Here is a 15,982-nt window from a genome sequence, read left to right as displayed (position 1 = left end):
AACACCAACATCTTTTAGCTCACAGGTCTTTTTCTATTTTGCAATCAAATTATAAAAAAAGTGATGCTCAAAGTATCTGTGCTCTTAACATCACATAACCTCATAAAGACAGGATAAACCCATCTGTCCTCTAATCACCCCAGTAGGATATTAAGGCCACAGAGTAAAATAGAACATCATCAGTTAGCCCTTATCCAGTTGTTCTTACACTTTGGAATAGTATGGGTTGAAAGGATGCATCTTCCCTAGGAAAATGATGAGTTAACACAAGGTAAAAATCTTAGTGAACATGAGTTAAGTAAGACAAACCAGTTGGAGTTTTCACACGTTAGCAGGATGAGGTAAACCAGGTTTACCTTGAACTACCTTGTCGTCACTAGGATTTTACCTTGAGTTAGAATGTTCTAACCTTGTGTTAACTTTTTTCCCCACCAGGGAGGGCAAAAAGCATGTTGATGAAGTCCTTACCTTTAGGTGAAAGTTTGTACACTGCTCCTCACAAGACCCCACTTAATCAAGTAGGAATTGAGAGCCCCTGCCCATGGAGGAGAAACCGTATGTCCTGCATAGGGGGAGACCTGGAGTCTTTTAGGGCTCTATCTAGTCAAAGGACTCATGGGACTCACCCAAATTTTACCTATAAATTAACTGAAAATTCAGAATACAACCATGCCATTAAGCTAGTCAATAATCCCCTCACATGAGTGAAGAGATATCCTGCCCATATTGGTGGGCATCATCATAATAATTAAATCAATGCTAAGGGTTTGGGGTTGTTTTTTTTTTTCAGGGGTAGTGGGCCGATTTTATTTTATTAAATTGCTCCTTTTAAATAAGGGAGGATCAGACAATGGTCTACAGATAAAAGCTGGGACTTCCTGAAGCAAGTTGAATGAAATAATTCAACTCTTCTGTCATTTCTGGGGCCCTGACCTAGCAGGCCTCTAAACACTACCAAAATAAATGTTAAAATAAAAATAATAAATAATAATATAGTAATCTAATAGTATACAAAGAGAGCTCAAATGTTGTGGGTTTTTTTTTAAAAGCACTGTATGTGCAACAATGTTCCCCAATTAAAAAACTGGATGTTAGAAATAATAAAAGCTTGAGTTTGGATAGTACAGAATTCACAAGCAAAAACAAAAAGGCATAAGATTAACTGTGCCATATATATACGCACTATTGCATCAGCATTTCAAGTGTTCCTTATACTCACAGATATGTCCTTGTAAAGATGAACCTGGTCAAACTCAATGCCATGATTTATGAAATAGTCAATGACTGAGGAGAGCAGGGTCATTTCAGGAAGGGAGAAGATGTCCATGAATTGTTTAATTGAAGGACCCTGATCAGAAAGGGGAAAAAAAAAGTTGTATTAGAAATTGCAAGAAAGCTGTGAACGTGGTGTTAAAGAGTTCAGAATGGTTTCCCACACCAATTAAGGTGGGGGGAGGCCCCACCCCAGGATGGGAAGAAGAGAAGAGAAACATGTGGCTTGTAGCCATACCAACTTGTGCTGGGTTCCAGTCAAGCTCCACCAGCTAATTAGGGCTGGCTCACACGAGTTTCCAGACAAGACTCCAAAGAAAGCCTATGTACTGCCGGATGTGTCAGCAACTTAGCAGGTGACACTCTGCCCTTAAATTAGGTACTTATATAATGTAACAGTTCTTTGGAGCAAACAGGTTGCCTGACCACTGTGGTCATTCGATAACCACAGCACTTTCGACAAGATATGGGGAATTAGCCAACCTAATACAGAATTCTTCACTTCCTGTTCAGAACTGCTGTATAACATTGCAGTGCACTGAGAAATGGTTGTGTTCCACTCCCAAAGTGGCTACAGGTATCCCTGTAAATCCCCCTCATCCCTCTTACAAGACTGCCAGGAGGCTGTGTTAAATGTTTATTATGTGTTTCAAGACTCTCGTATGCAAAGGTATCAACACTTCAAAGTATTATGCTTAATTATTCTCCTGGTGAGGTTTCAGATGGTATTTAACTCATCAACAAGTAGCAAAATGATTTAAACAATGTGTGCCCAAAGATAACAATGGCCCGAAAACTCCTGCCACACAATGCGATAGGAAAGGGAGAGAAAGAAACAGTTAAAGGCATCTTTGAAAAATAGCTATTATTGGTATAGTTCTAATCTTCAGTTTCCACGCAACTCCCCACAGTTATTTCAATCCCGTTAATTATGCAAAGGCTGAGTTTATTGTAAAAGTTATAAGATTAGTAATAAAAAATTAAATGACTATGGGCCTAATTTGGCCCCACTGTGAGCAGATATTACTCCACAGATTGCATCATCAAACAGCAGTTTTTGGACCATGAATTCTAGTTTAATACAATTTGCTAGCTTTATACATGTAGAGCTCTCTCCCTCAATACAACACAGATGCAGTGGTGGTTATTTTGTATCTCTTTCTGACGTACTAATATTTGGAAAAGATTCCCAAAATCTCTCCTGAGAGCTGCAGATGAATGAGTAATTTAGTTTTTCATTTGTCTAGTGCCAGAGCGGCTGTGATCATAATTAAAGACGTCTGGTGACGAAAAACAGTTTGGGAAGTGCTCGGAACTGCTCAAGAATCTATCATATATCTAGCTATCAAGGATGTCTGTGCACTCATTGTATACCCCAGAGCCTGGAAGTTTGACCCGTAAACAAATTCCCTAGCAAATAGAGACCTATAGGCCCAGCACACTCCAGCATGTCCATAGCCTCAAAGTCAATGCATATAAAGACAATAACACGGAAATATACACACAAAGTATACAGATATGAGGAAGTGATCACGGAAGGCCCGTACCCCTGAAGGAAAGAGGGTGAGTGCTGACTCACTAAGAAACGTATGTCATCAAACCTTCTAGACGCAGTAGGCATTTTTCACCAGGCACAAAAGATAGAGCATTTCCAGAAACATTTTCCAGATGTTTAGTGTCCCCAACCCCATGGTGACAAAAGCACTACCACAGAGCTCAATGAGAGCTCCTTCCCCTCCCCCTCCACGGCCAGCCATTACTGAGGGAAACTATGCACCAGTTCCTCAAACCAGACCACAAAAAAAGTGTTGCATCCAGGCAACCTGCACAGAGTTAAGATACTGTTCCATTTCATCCCAGATGGAAGAGTCCACTGATTCATCCACTGTATTAGACTATATCTATTACAAGAGTGTCAAAACACAGGTGACATTTTAATTGATAAAACATAACTTGGAATTTGGTTAGTAGACTCATGTGGAGACCTTTGCTCTTGCAAAAGTGTCATGTGATTGTTAATGACCAGAAGTAGTCAGGACCTGTTTTTACATCTCATTCAAGAGACGGAACCTTCTTTATTAACTGATGTAACAACTTGTATTACTTTTCATCCTTCAGTATGAAGAGATTTAATTATATTTGTTGTACAAGAGCACTTTGGCACCACTAAGATGACACGAACACTGAATCTGTCTATTTAATCCGACCATTGGTCCACCAAGACTAATGCCCTGCCTTTGGCAGAGGTCAATAACGGATACCTCAGGGGAAAACCAAAACCTTGTAGAACGCATGTATGCAGCAACAGAACATCAAGAGGTACGTGAAGAATTCCGTCCTGAACCTTACGGCAAGGAGATCATGATGGTCCCTCCTGATGTTAAAGTCTATGAGATTAGACCACAAAGTGGTTTATTTATATTTTAACTTGGACATAGAATTACCTAACCCCTTTTAAAATCTAGTTACAATATTTAGTCCATGACCTCGTTACAGTGCATTCCACAGAGTAACTGAATACTCATCTCCCCATACTATGGGAGTTGTATAACAAGGAGGAGGGATTGATCAGTTTCTGCTATGCCCTCCATAATGTAATTCATATACTTCAGTCAAGTCCCCTTCTAATGCTTCTCCCTTCCAGGCTTTAAAAAACAGTTGGAAGTTCAGAGCCCAATGTTACACCTCTGAACTAAAAAGGCATGTAAATCCTTTTGATACACTGTCTCATCGCTCGTCAAAGGATACGGCAAATATTCAGCTCAAGAAAGAATACAAATGGGTTTTGAAAGTGATTTTGCTATCCTTACTATAAGCCCCTGTAGTTTAAAAACTGATCATTAAAAAGAGATCCAGTGTAGCTATGAAGTGATTGTGAGGGAATTTCTTCTCCTCCTTTACAGCAGGGTCACTCAAAGGAGTTTAAATTTGTGCACAGTGATTTTAACAAATACCTTACAGGTGTAGGTTAGAAACCAAGACGGCAAGCCAAACATCTATGATGAACTTCAGGAGTTTAGGGAGAATCTGTTTTAATTAGTAAGCAATCAGCAGAAGCACAGAAAACATTAGCTTGAGTTCGTCGGAAAGTACTTGTAGGAACTTTGCACTGATGTTCTATATTTCTGATTCTAATATACACTTCCAATTCTCTCTATGCATTTTATTTAATTCAGTTGATCTTTAATGGTTTAGAATTGAATAATTCCTTCGAAGTACACTACAGACACAGGAAGTTTAAAAGTTTGCATTCAGCTGTGAAAGATACAGTAGAGAGGATTTGCTGAACCAGTAATAATACCTAATGGCAGATGAGAGACTTGTTGGATCTCTGGGTCTTTCTGACCACAAATCCTATGCAACATGTACTGTTGTGTTTGGAATGATAATATTAAAAGTCTGGAAGGGAATACAAAAATAGACTTTTTTCCTAATTGGGATTAAGATTGGTTCAACCAAGTTTGTCATCACTGCATAAACAAGCTGAAGAGGGAGAATTCCAGTTTTTCTAGTTCCATAAAATAGACCTGACACTCTCTAAAACTGATGTGCTCATCTTACCCCATGGCAGGGCACTGCTTCCAGAAGGAGCCATAAAAAGCATTATACACATTAATCCTTTAATACATGTAATAAAGTCTTAACATGCTTAAGTGTCAGTCATCTGCCTACTAGCAAGGGTCAATAATAAAATCTACCATGGATTGCCCAACATGTGAGCAAAATTAAGTCCCGATTTCCCAGTAGGGACTGGGAGTACGGTTCTGGGATATTTGAGGGGCCTTTGCACATGTCTCTCACATGCACAGACCTGGAGAAGAGCTCCATGTAAATTCAAAAGCTTGTCTCTCACCAACAGAAGATGGTCCAGTAAAAAAATATTACCTCCCCCACCTTGTTTCTCCAACATGCACAGAGTATCATTGACTGGCTCCTGAACAAGCCAGATCCTCATTGCTCATCAAAGGAAGATTCTCCTTGTGAAAAAGGGGAAAAAATTAAAAAATAAATAAATAAAACAATCTCCCTGGTATCAAAAATGGGAACAAAAGGAAAAAATTGATGAAATTGTTAATGTGTCTAAGAGATCACAAAGAAAGGTAGCTAGTTATATTAGAGCACAAGTACTACCATAGCTATACTTCATATTTAGGGCAAGTGCAAGTCTAAAAATTTGGAAATTTGCTATTCACAAAAAGGGCTACATTTATGAGTGCTGTGTGTACAGATATTTCACATTCTAAACAGACATACACACAACTTAAGAGCTGTGAATAATTCTCAGTCACAAACAAAGCCCTTTGGAAAAGCAAATACTAACAGCTTAGATTAGCCTGTCCCATGATAGAGAAATCAAAGTGACCTTGGGTTGTTGATTTAGCACAGCTGACTTAAAGGGGCATTACTGGAATGTTTTTGAGGAAGCCTGCAGTTCAGCTACCAGATGATTCACCAATGCCAGAAGAACTAACTCAGGGTCTGAAACGAGGTTGGGGGTGGGATTTATTAATTTAGTTTTTCCCAAAGCTTCCATGACACAAAGCTAGACAGTTCTTCCAAAAAAACCCCCAAAAAACAAAAAAAACAAACAAACAAAAAAAACAACACATTTGACTCCAGCCCAGTTCCTTTTCAGCCAATATAGACAAATTTGAAAGGTGCTAGTGGAAGAAACTTAATATTGCCAGACCTCTGAATGTGCAAAAAACCCAAAACACAGTGAATCTGATCCACAGAGAATAATTAAAAAGCAGTTTCTGGAGCCCTATGCAGTGTTGAAGGCAGATGGATTTCTCTGGCTGTCTGTTCTGCTCATACATGCACTTGAATAATAATCCAGGCTCAAGGTTAGCCGATGCACAGTCATTCTCTGGAAATAGTATTCAAGCCAAATGGAACCCTTAAATCCAACATACCTTTTATATTTAACATTTTAAAATGCTTTTAGAGGAAAAAACCTATCTAAAGATACATTATAGCTCAAAGATATCTCATCATGGAATAGGGATTATAAATTCTAATTCTATAGTACAAGATGATGTATTCATGTAATATTTAAGAAAAGTTTTGTAAAAGAGTTCCAATAGTTCATGGATTAGGGACCCAATTTTATGGGGCTCCTGTATAGATTATTTAGGTTAATCTTTCTATCTACCCAATGGGACTCAGTGCTCAGTCTAGAAGATACCATCAGAGATGCTTAGTTTGCAGTTCTCAAACTGGATTTGTGTCTCCAGAGATAACATGCTTGTTAACAGCAAAAATGTTTTTAAATAATATATAGAGGTGAGAAATAACAGATCTTAACCCAATTGTCCCTCTGCAAATTTGTGTACACAGAGTCAATCCCTTACCTATCTCTAAAAGTGAAAAGTTTCAAAAAGTTAAATGAATAGAAGATTGTTGGGGGCAGAATAGATCTGGACAAGGAGAAGACGTCTGGAGATAAATGTGAGAAGGGTGGAACAGGCTGTAAAAACAAAGAAGTGAAACTGTTTGAGCAGCATATTGCAGAAGTCTTGAGGTCTTTCTGAGTGTAGCCTTCATTGATTTGAGATCTACCATACCATTCTCTCACTAGAAGGGAAAATCTATAATGGCAGCAGGCCATAAAAGAGACCCAGTTTGGGAATATTTTAATTAAGTTCCTCTACCTGTGGGTAAGACAGGCATATGTCCAAAATGCAAACAGTGCAAGAAAGAAATGCAAGGCCTGGTTGCCCAACTGAAACAACATCATGAGAAGTGTTCCTTCTCAGGAGAAAGCTGTGTTGAAGATGATGAAAGGAACATGTCTGAACATGCAGGATCTTAAGGTGGGTAAACTTTTTTATTTCATACTTCGTTCTTAAGGACTGCCCGTCTTCCTTCTGGACTATTCTTGAATTCTCATGTTTGAGCAAAAAATATAGTTGTTACTCTATGGTACTAGCTAGCATTTTAGATGCAGTTGTGATAAAAAATAAATAGCTGAAACAGGCAGATCTTCCTTTTACAAATTCACCTTTAAAGTAGTACTGAGTGTCAGTGAATGCAATGAGTAATACTAAATGAGCAGTATGGTAATTATTAAATAACTGCATTGACTTATTTTGTTTAGGAGAATCCATCCTCAACATACAGGATTCTATCTACCTTCAAGATCACCATCATTTTCTATAGTTTCAGAGTTATCTGCCAATTATAGTGTTTCAGTGGCACCATGTATGTCATATAGCCACAGTATATCACCTGAAGCAAAAAGAAAAAAATCTCCATCACCCAGAAACAACCATAGATAAGTTTGTGATAAGAACCAGCAGATTACAAAAGGAGGTAATTGATGAAAAAATTTCCCAGTTTGTTTATGCAACAAACTCTCCTTTCCATATGATTGAGAACTTTACAAGGTTCAGTCATTAAGATCAGGATACCCAACAGAGCAGATGTCGCAGGCAACTTGCTGGATAAAGTGTATGAAAGAGAAATTGAGTGGTGTGCAAAAGGTCTAGAGGGTAAAATTGTTAACCTGAGTCCTGATGGGTAGACCATTATCCACAATGATCCTGTTGTATGTGCATGTGTGACAACAGAAGGGGGGAGAATGTCTTCCTTACAGAAACAATTGGTATATCAGGAAATGCACACACAGCAGAATACTTATAAGAAGTAGCAGTAAAAGCTATAACAAACTGTGGGAAAAAAAAAATCAAATGTCTAGTACGCAGCTTGGTCACAGACAACGCTGCAAATGTATCCAAGATTAGAAGAAATTATTTAGAAGAGAGTCCCAAGCTAACATACAGTTGCACTGCTCATTTGATGCACCTCCCAGCCAAAGGCTTCAGTGTTCCAGAAATAAAGGCTAATGTTGTTGAAACTGCAAAATACTTCCGTAACAACCACTTTGCAGCAGCTGCTCTGAAAAAAGTGGGAGGAACCAAGTTCACTCTCCCACAAGACGTGCAATGGAACTCAGTAGTGGACTATTTTGAGCACTAGATCAAGAACTGGCCTAATCTGATGTCACAATTTTGTTCACAAACTGTCAAAAACACTGTCACAGCCAAAGTTCTCAACATTGGGCTTAAGAGAAATGTTGAAGACATGCTGAGTACCCTGGAGCCTATTTCTATAGCTTTGAACAAAATGCAGGGAAATAGCTGTTTTATTGCTGACGCTGATGAAATTTGGAAGGAACTGAGTGAGATCTTAAAAAGAGAAATATGCAATGACAGTATTACGTTACAAGCATTAAAAAAAACAAATGGGACAAGCACTATCTCCAGCTCATTGTCTTGCAAATATTCTCAATACTCGGTACCAAGGTCAAACCTTAACTGCTGAAGAAGAGGAGTTGGCTATGACATGTAATCATCCCTCCATAATGTCAACTATAATAAACTTCAGAGCTAAGGGTGAAACATTCAAGCAATATATGTTTGCTGATGATGTTTTAAAGAAAGTCACACCAATGAACTGGTGGAAGTCACTTAAGCACTTGGATTCAGAGACTGTTGAAGTGATAATCTCACTTTTAACAGCAGTAGCTTCTTCTGCCAGTGTAGAAAGAATATTTTCTTCCTTTGGAATAATTCATTCCAAATGGAGAAATCGTTTGGGACCTGAAAAAGCAGGAAAACTTGTTTTTCTTTTCCATTTATGAACAAACAGGAAAATGAAGGTGAAGATGACTGAGTTAGCTGCAGAAGACAATATTTTGTCTTCATGTTGACCTGGCTGACACGTCAATTTTTGTTTTTTTAAATATTTCATTTAACTATTTTAACCAAAAACAATTTTAACAAAAACAAACCTGATTTTAAAAAACTTGAATGTTTAACTAAATTCAAAAAGTCAGATGCTTGTTTTGTTAAACTATTATATGTTTGCTGTTGGGGAAAAAAAAGCCAGTATACATAATGTTGTTGTTTTAGTTAAATAACACAATTTAAATGTCTATCCGGTGACGTTCTCCTCCTGATACAGCATAGCAAGATAATCCTTCAAATATTAATGATTAACCTGGTGAATTGGAGATAGTTCACCTCCCAATGACTTCATAAATATCTGCTTCAATTACCTTTGGTAAATGAAATAACCAAACAATCATTCATTTTCTGATATAGCTGAAAAATGAATCTGAAAAGTTTTCAAAATAAATCACTTTAAAAATGTATATAGTGTATACCTTCTAAAAATGAAACCTACATCTATCGCTGAGTTGTGAACAATATGTATTAAGGTTATAACAGTCAACAAGAATGCACTTATTTAGAAATCCATGATTACATCGAGTCTTCCTGACTAGTGATTTAAATCAAATCCACCTTGGTACCAACTATACTGGGATGCTTGTTCATTAGAGAACACACACACACGAGTTGGCTCTTCGCAGATATCAATGGCTGTTAAATGGCCTGATGACTGTCATTAATTAGGTGGGCTGGAATTGAATGGGTGACCTGAATGTGAAATACACCATACCTCATTATCAATCGAGAGCCATTGAGTCCTGGACCAATACCCCAACGATTAAAAAAAATATTTCCGCAGGTAGTTCTCAACTTCTACATCCGCTTGAATAAGCTCTGGGGTAAATTCCCACAAAAGCAGAATGTGTTTAAACTAGCAAGCGTTGTCCTTTTCTAATCTGGAAGAAGCTATAGTCATTCTCACTTACTCCTTATGCGGGAAGGTTCCCAGCTGACAGTAAAAGCCAACATATCAGTTTTAAAGAATGCACTGAAGTGCTGCCTACAATACCTTGCCATAGAAGTCACTCATCTGGTACAGCGGGATGTGCTGCGTACCACCATACAATTCAATAACCTCTTCATCAGGCACTGGCTTTAGCCCTCTACAAGACAAATCACAAAAAAAATTGCATCACTAAATGTTAGCAGCCACTGGGCTGCAAACCAGAGGGGAGAGAGAGGAAAGATGAGTAACCTCCTTCTATAACGCTCTAAAGTGGAGAAGAAGTGGATCTTAGCATGAAGTCTGTTTTTACCACCACATGACATTTCACTCATATCCACAATTCTGAAAGAGCAGAGATAATCTTCCATAGGATATTTGTAAACAGATACATAAGATCATAATATAAGAACATAAGAACGGCCATACTGGGTCAGACCAAAGGTCCATCTAGCCCAGTATCCTGTCTTCTGACCATGGCCAATGCCAGGTGCCCCAGACGGAATGAACAGAACAGGTAATCAAGGGATCCATCCCGTCACCCATTCCCAGGTTCCAACACCATCCCTCTCCATCCTGGTTAACAGCCATGGATGGACCTATCCTCCATGAACTTATCTAGTTCTTTTTTGAACCCTGTTATAGTCTTAGCCTTCACAACATCATGTGGCAAGGAGTTCCACAGGACTGCTGCTGCACATTGAGTGGATGTTTTCAGAGAACTATCCACGACTCCAAGATCTCTTTCTTCAGTGGTAACAGCTAATTTAGACCCCATCAATTTATATGTATAGTTGGGATTATGTTTTCCAATGTGCATTACTTTGCATTTATCAACACTGAATTTCATCTGCCATTTTGTTGCCTAGTCACCCAGTTTTGAGAGATCCTTTTGTAGCTCTTCACAGTCTGCCAGGGACTTAACTATCTTGAGTAGGTAACAGGCTCTAGCTTGATTGAGAAGTTTCTCTATACCTTGATTTAGTTAAAACGGGAAAGAGATTCGGGTTCCATATATTTTTATCTCAAGGAGGACAAACACCATTTAACAGAGGTGGCTGGCTTTGATCTTGCCATAGCAAGGTCAGACTAATCCAAGATGCAAAACTTCTCCTTCTCAGAGAGGCAGCACATGTATCAACCAAAGACCAATGTACAATTCAAGCTAGTCAGCATTGTATAATTAAAACTCATTCAGAGTTCCTTCAGTAATTATTGTATTACTAACTTAACATGGCAAGAAACTGTGATGTGTACAAAAAAGTTTCATGTGGCTTTGTATAACTTGTGCAAATATTTTTAACACAGAACTGAGGCTAAAATATATTTTACTGGTTAGTTTAGCTTTCATAACCAAGAAGGTTGTCTCCATAAAAGACTATTAAACCTGGGTAAACCTTACCTAATATGTCCCCCTAACATTCAACTATGCTTTCAGGATTTAAAAAGCTACGTAAAATTATCTCCACATCTGCAGACTGAGGCACACATTTATGCAGGGTTTTTTTGTAATTACTTGTTTTGCAAACTATTTACTCATCAAGCCTTTATGACCCTTTCTTCTGACTCAACAGATCAGAACATTCTCTTTGAAGAGTTTTTTTTAAAGTTACCCTACTTGTTAAAAGAAAATTTAAATATTTACACAAAGTCAATTTCTATAAACAGCTTTAAAAAAAAAGTTATTTGAAATAACCCTCTTATACAGGTTCAGTGAAGGATGTTGCAATGCCTGGGAACCATAAACAGGGTAGTGTTGAAAAAGAAATTCTCTTTGATTTTGGAACTCTGCCTCTGATAATCTTGGGGGTTTAACGTAATCAGAGCTTAACTGCGAAAAGGCACTGTTCCACAAGTAAAACAGTCAGCTTCCATAGTCAAAAGGCTCACGAAACAAAACATACACCATTTTATGAGTACTTCTTTTAATACAGAATCCTAACACGCACCCAAAAAAAAAACCAGGAACGGCTTATTTCTTAAGGCCAGTGCAGGATGGTTCCCAACTGCAGAGTCTCCCATGCTTTGTCAGGTCTGCTTCAAATATATAGGATATTGGTACTTGGGAGAGGATAACAGAACAGCCAGAATGATTGATCATTTTTGAAAAGAGACTTTTCTTGCTTTTGCCATATCATCATTAGGAGCCAAATCCCACATCCATACTCCCACAAACTGTTTTTAAGAACTGTCAAGGGAGTCCGTGTCTTCGAATGGACACTCTTAGGTCTCTATTGTAAATCTAAAATAAACTCATTACAATCAGTAGAAATCTGCCCAAATTAGGACCTCAAAAGTTGGCCCTCACTGATTTAGTTCCCTGAATTAATTAAAAAAATATTCCCCTTCACTGGCTATTCTTGCTTGGCAAAGCTGAATCAGAGAAACATATTCAATGGCTTTAGACCAGCCTTCACTGCAGAGGGCAACTTCAATATTAGTGGATTTGTATGCACACACTGTCCCCTGTATAGAACTGCTGTTATGAGCTACTTGTTCTTAAAAGGGATGTAGTCCCACTGATCCACCCTTTTGCAATCTTAGACAGGGGCCGTGATATGGGGAAAGGAATGCAAGGGCTGACTGAGTCCGCCTGCCAATTTCAATACCGGCTGCTGAAAAGCAAAGGGGAATTCATTAGGCAGGAGACAGATCTCGGGGTGGGAGGGTTAAGAAGTTATGCCATCTCACTGTGCACGTACAGGTACATGTATCTCTCAGCATCATAGCGTGGGACATTTCCAGCCAAACATCAGACCAATAGCTCATTGCAGAATTCTCTAGCCACCCTCCCCCACGTAGAATGCTGTGCTTTGGCTGCATCTTCTGGCCTCGTCCCAATCCAAAGAGACTGGGGGAGAGGGAGCAGGGCTGCAACAGTGCCCCAAAAAAAATAAAATAAAAAAAATTAAAAGTGGGATGCCACCACAGCCTGTGGCAGAGGAAGCTGATGTTGACACACATTTGTTACTTTGTTTAGGTCCCTGAAAATCCTAGGGCCAGGTGCAGACAGAGTTCCACATGACATTAATTCTATCCTTCCCAGTCTAATGATGCTGTATATTGCTAAAAGTAATGCACAATTGTTATTGAAGGTGCTGAGAGCAGTGGTGAAAGTCTGCAGACTATTTACTATTTCGGGTACCTGTTTCCTATTTGGGGGAGTTGAAGGAGGGGGAGAAGAGAGACAGAGTGGACAATCAATACTGAAGCTTTACCATGCTCCCTCAGTGTAAATGAATTGTTTGCTTAACATTGGCAAATATTTGATGTGCTTCATTTTGGGAGTCATTGGCCCAAAGTAGAGTTTAAAAGTATGGTGGGGACATTAGCCATTAGTTGCCTTCATTTGGGAAAAAGTATTTAACTATTCCAGCCATCAAAAAAGTAGCAAAATAATATTTTGCTTTATGTTCTCTGAAGCGCTTCAGAGTTTTTGCATTGGAGCATTCATGTGTTCTGTTGCTCTGTATCGGTCTCCTTGCTTCTCAAAGGAGAGTCTTCAAGTCCAATCCTGCAAGGTGCTGAGCAGGTTAAAGTCTCCCAGGGAAGTCAGTGGGACTTGCTGGTGCTTACACAACCAGACAGGATTAGGACTTGAAAAGCTTTTATATCGAGTGTGTCACTCCAACCGCCAGGATGCAGCATGTAGTGAACGCAAGAGCAGCCAAAGTAATCTGTGTGCTACATACCAATGCTCTATTCAAGGACTTCTGGCCCACTTGTTTAAGAAAGGCACTCCCTATTACTTTTCTTGGCACTTTACTCAACTTTTTCCACTCAAGAAAAATGCCTCCATCCAATGGAGTTAAAATCCATATCCTTATTTTCATCTCCAAACAGCTTTCTTTCCAGCATTGGTGAGCATACTCCTGTCAGGATAGGCTTTTTTCATGTATGGACGGCTCTATGAGAGTGAGTCTTTCTCCAGTCCAATGACATACGGCAATTTTTCTGACTAATTAGACTGCACTGCAACCTGCAGACTTAGTGGGTTAAGTGATCAGATGCATCACTGTCCATAAAAAAAAAAAGTTACATTTTCACTCCCACACTTAGCTCCATATGCTTGATAAAAGCAGCCACCTGTAACTGCATGTCAGGCAACAGCTTGTAATCATTACTTAGCAAGTGGAGACAGGATAAGCTAGAGAAGGTTGCTTTCCCCATTTAAGTCAAAAACTTTACAGACGTGAGACTTTGCACTCCATCTTCAGCATGAACCCTTGGGGCATTTAGTAAATGCATTAATATATGACACACCTATATGCAGTCCCCAACTGGACATAATGGAAAGCATCAATCTTCATCAGAAGACTCTGTGAAGAGAGAAAGGTGAACAGTCTTCAGTGGTTGCATTTGGTATAAATTTAGTCAGGAAAAACAAACAGATTAAGTTTACTGATGTCCCAAAGAAATAATAAAAAGTAGAAAAATGAATTCTAGTTAAAAATACATTCAGATTAGGTTAGTTTTAAGTCGTGCTTAAATCACTTCTCTCTTCATAGCGACATTTTAGAACATCACAGGGAAAAATGCCAAATTGCCATGAACTGAAGCATTACATAATATTACATTCCAACTCAGGACCTATTACAAACTTTTTCTGGGGGCTGCAGGTGGAAGAGGAATGGAGTACAGGAGTTCTTTAACATTAAGACAAATCCTTTGTGTACACATAGCAAGGGAGGGGCTTATGTGTAAGGAGATTTAAGGCGAGTCACATCTTACTTAAGCAGAACTAATAGTTCAAGTTTTTGTGCCAAATCTTATTTTCTTTTTACTTTTTTACTCCATGCTCAAGTTCCCATTCTTGTACCAGAATGGAAACATTAGACCTTCTCTCTTTTTGTATTGATATTCTTTATTCACAAGGTATCCCTTCTTTTTTATTTCCCCAGGCATTATGCAATAGCCATAATGGAATTTAACCAAGTATGGCCTCTGAGACTAACCCAGTACCACTCTGAGAATCAGAGATAACAGTGTGGTATCAGAACAATTTATCCCTTCACTACTATGAGTGCATGTTACATTGTTCCCTAATGTTCCTAAACTAAGAGGCACTCCCATATCTAGCATATCATCATACTATTGTCAAGCCTCCATTCCCACCTTCTGAACAGGAATAAGCAGTTATGCTGAACCAAAGCAAACAGGCAGTACACGCTTTTTGCGCAGAGCTTGATTTTCATGTTTTGAAATGAGAAATGAGGCAGCCCACACTACTACCCACCCATTGAAAGGAACAGTTTTCTTGGCATCTGAGCGATGTGTGCTCTTATTTCAGAAATGTGTGCTTGGATAGTCGCAAGCAGAACACAGAAAGTGATTGGACAATCTCTCCTGCTGCAAAGTCAGAAACATACATTCAGGACAGACTGTTGCCATAATGTCAGTTTCAGCATTACAGCTTAGCTTGGGCAGAAGAGAAGACAACCTGGGAAATATAAAATTCCTTCATTCCTCTTTAAAAGGGTGCATTCTCTAGTTACGCTGAAGTGATTGAACACACTTAATTGGTTCAGAAATAACCAGACTATCAAAAGAAGACTAGCTTGTACCAGTAATTGTCTGTCTCCCTACTGAATATAAGCTGTTTAACTGCAGCGAGGTGATATATTTTTCAGAACTATACTTTTATGTGGTTGTCTAAAGTTATTGAAAAAGGAGGATTAAAGCAAAAGCTTGTACTCTGTGTGCTTCTAAGCCTCTCAAACATTACAGGGCTTCAGAAGGAATGTCTGAGAAGCTACAAAGCTTAATGAGTTGTTCTGGCCCTCCATTTCAAATAGTGGTAGTAGTGAAAGAAAAAAACCTCTTCAGTGAGTAAAGGCTGTAGCTACATACCTTTTAAATCACTGAAGGCTATTAAAATACTGAGAAAGAGAAACGAGAGAGAGAAAAACACGAAAGACTCCATGTAGCCAGCCTTTTATATTAGTTCCATTTGTCCCAAGGAGATTACAATCTAAAAGAACCTATGCAGGGACAGATACAACAATCCCTAGTGCATATTCTTCTGAAAGCT

The 15,982-nt window shown here is 38.7% G+C and overlaps 1 protein-coding gene across 2 annotated transcripts in view; it reads right to left on the bottom strand.

Annotated features, from left to right (window-relative positions):
* Positions 1-15,982, bottom strand: part of NT5DC2 (5'-nucleotidase domain containing 2) — a 61,934-nt gene that overhangs the window by 29,429 nt on the left and 16,523 nt on the right. For both annotated transcript variants that reach the window (XM_077822225.1, XM_077822224.1), the window contains exons 4-6: positions 14,215-14,270; positions 10,018-10,111; positions 1,220-1,348 (exon numbers count right to left, since the gene is read on the bottom strand). In XM_077822225.1, coding sequence (XP_077678351.1) covers positions 1,220-1,348; positions 10,018-10,111; positions 14,215-14,270 — 279 coding nt within the window. The remainder of the gene's footprint in view (positions 1-1,219; positions 1,349-10,017; positions 10,112-14,214; positions 14,271-15,982) is intronic.

This window comes from Eretmochelys imbricata, chromosome 7, assembly GCF_965152235.1.
Source record: "Eretmochelys imbricata isolate rEreImb1 chromosome 7, rEreImb1.hap1, whole genome shotgun sequence".
Lineage (NCBI taxonomy): Eukaryota > Metazoa > Chordata > Testudines > Cheloniidae > Eretmochelys > Eretmochelys imbricata.
The sequence above is the reverse complement of the archived record's forward strand: the minus strand, read 5'-3'. Positions and strand labels throughout refer to the sequence as shown.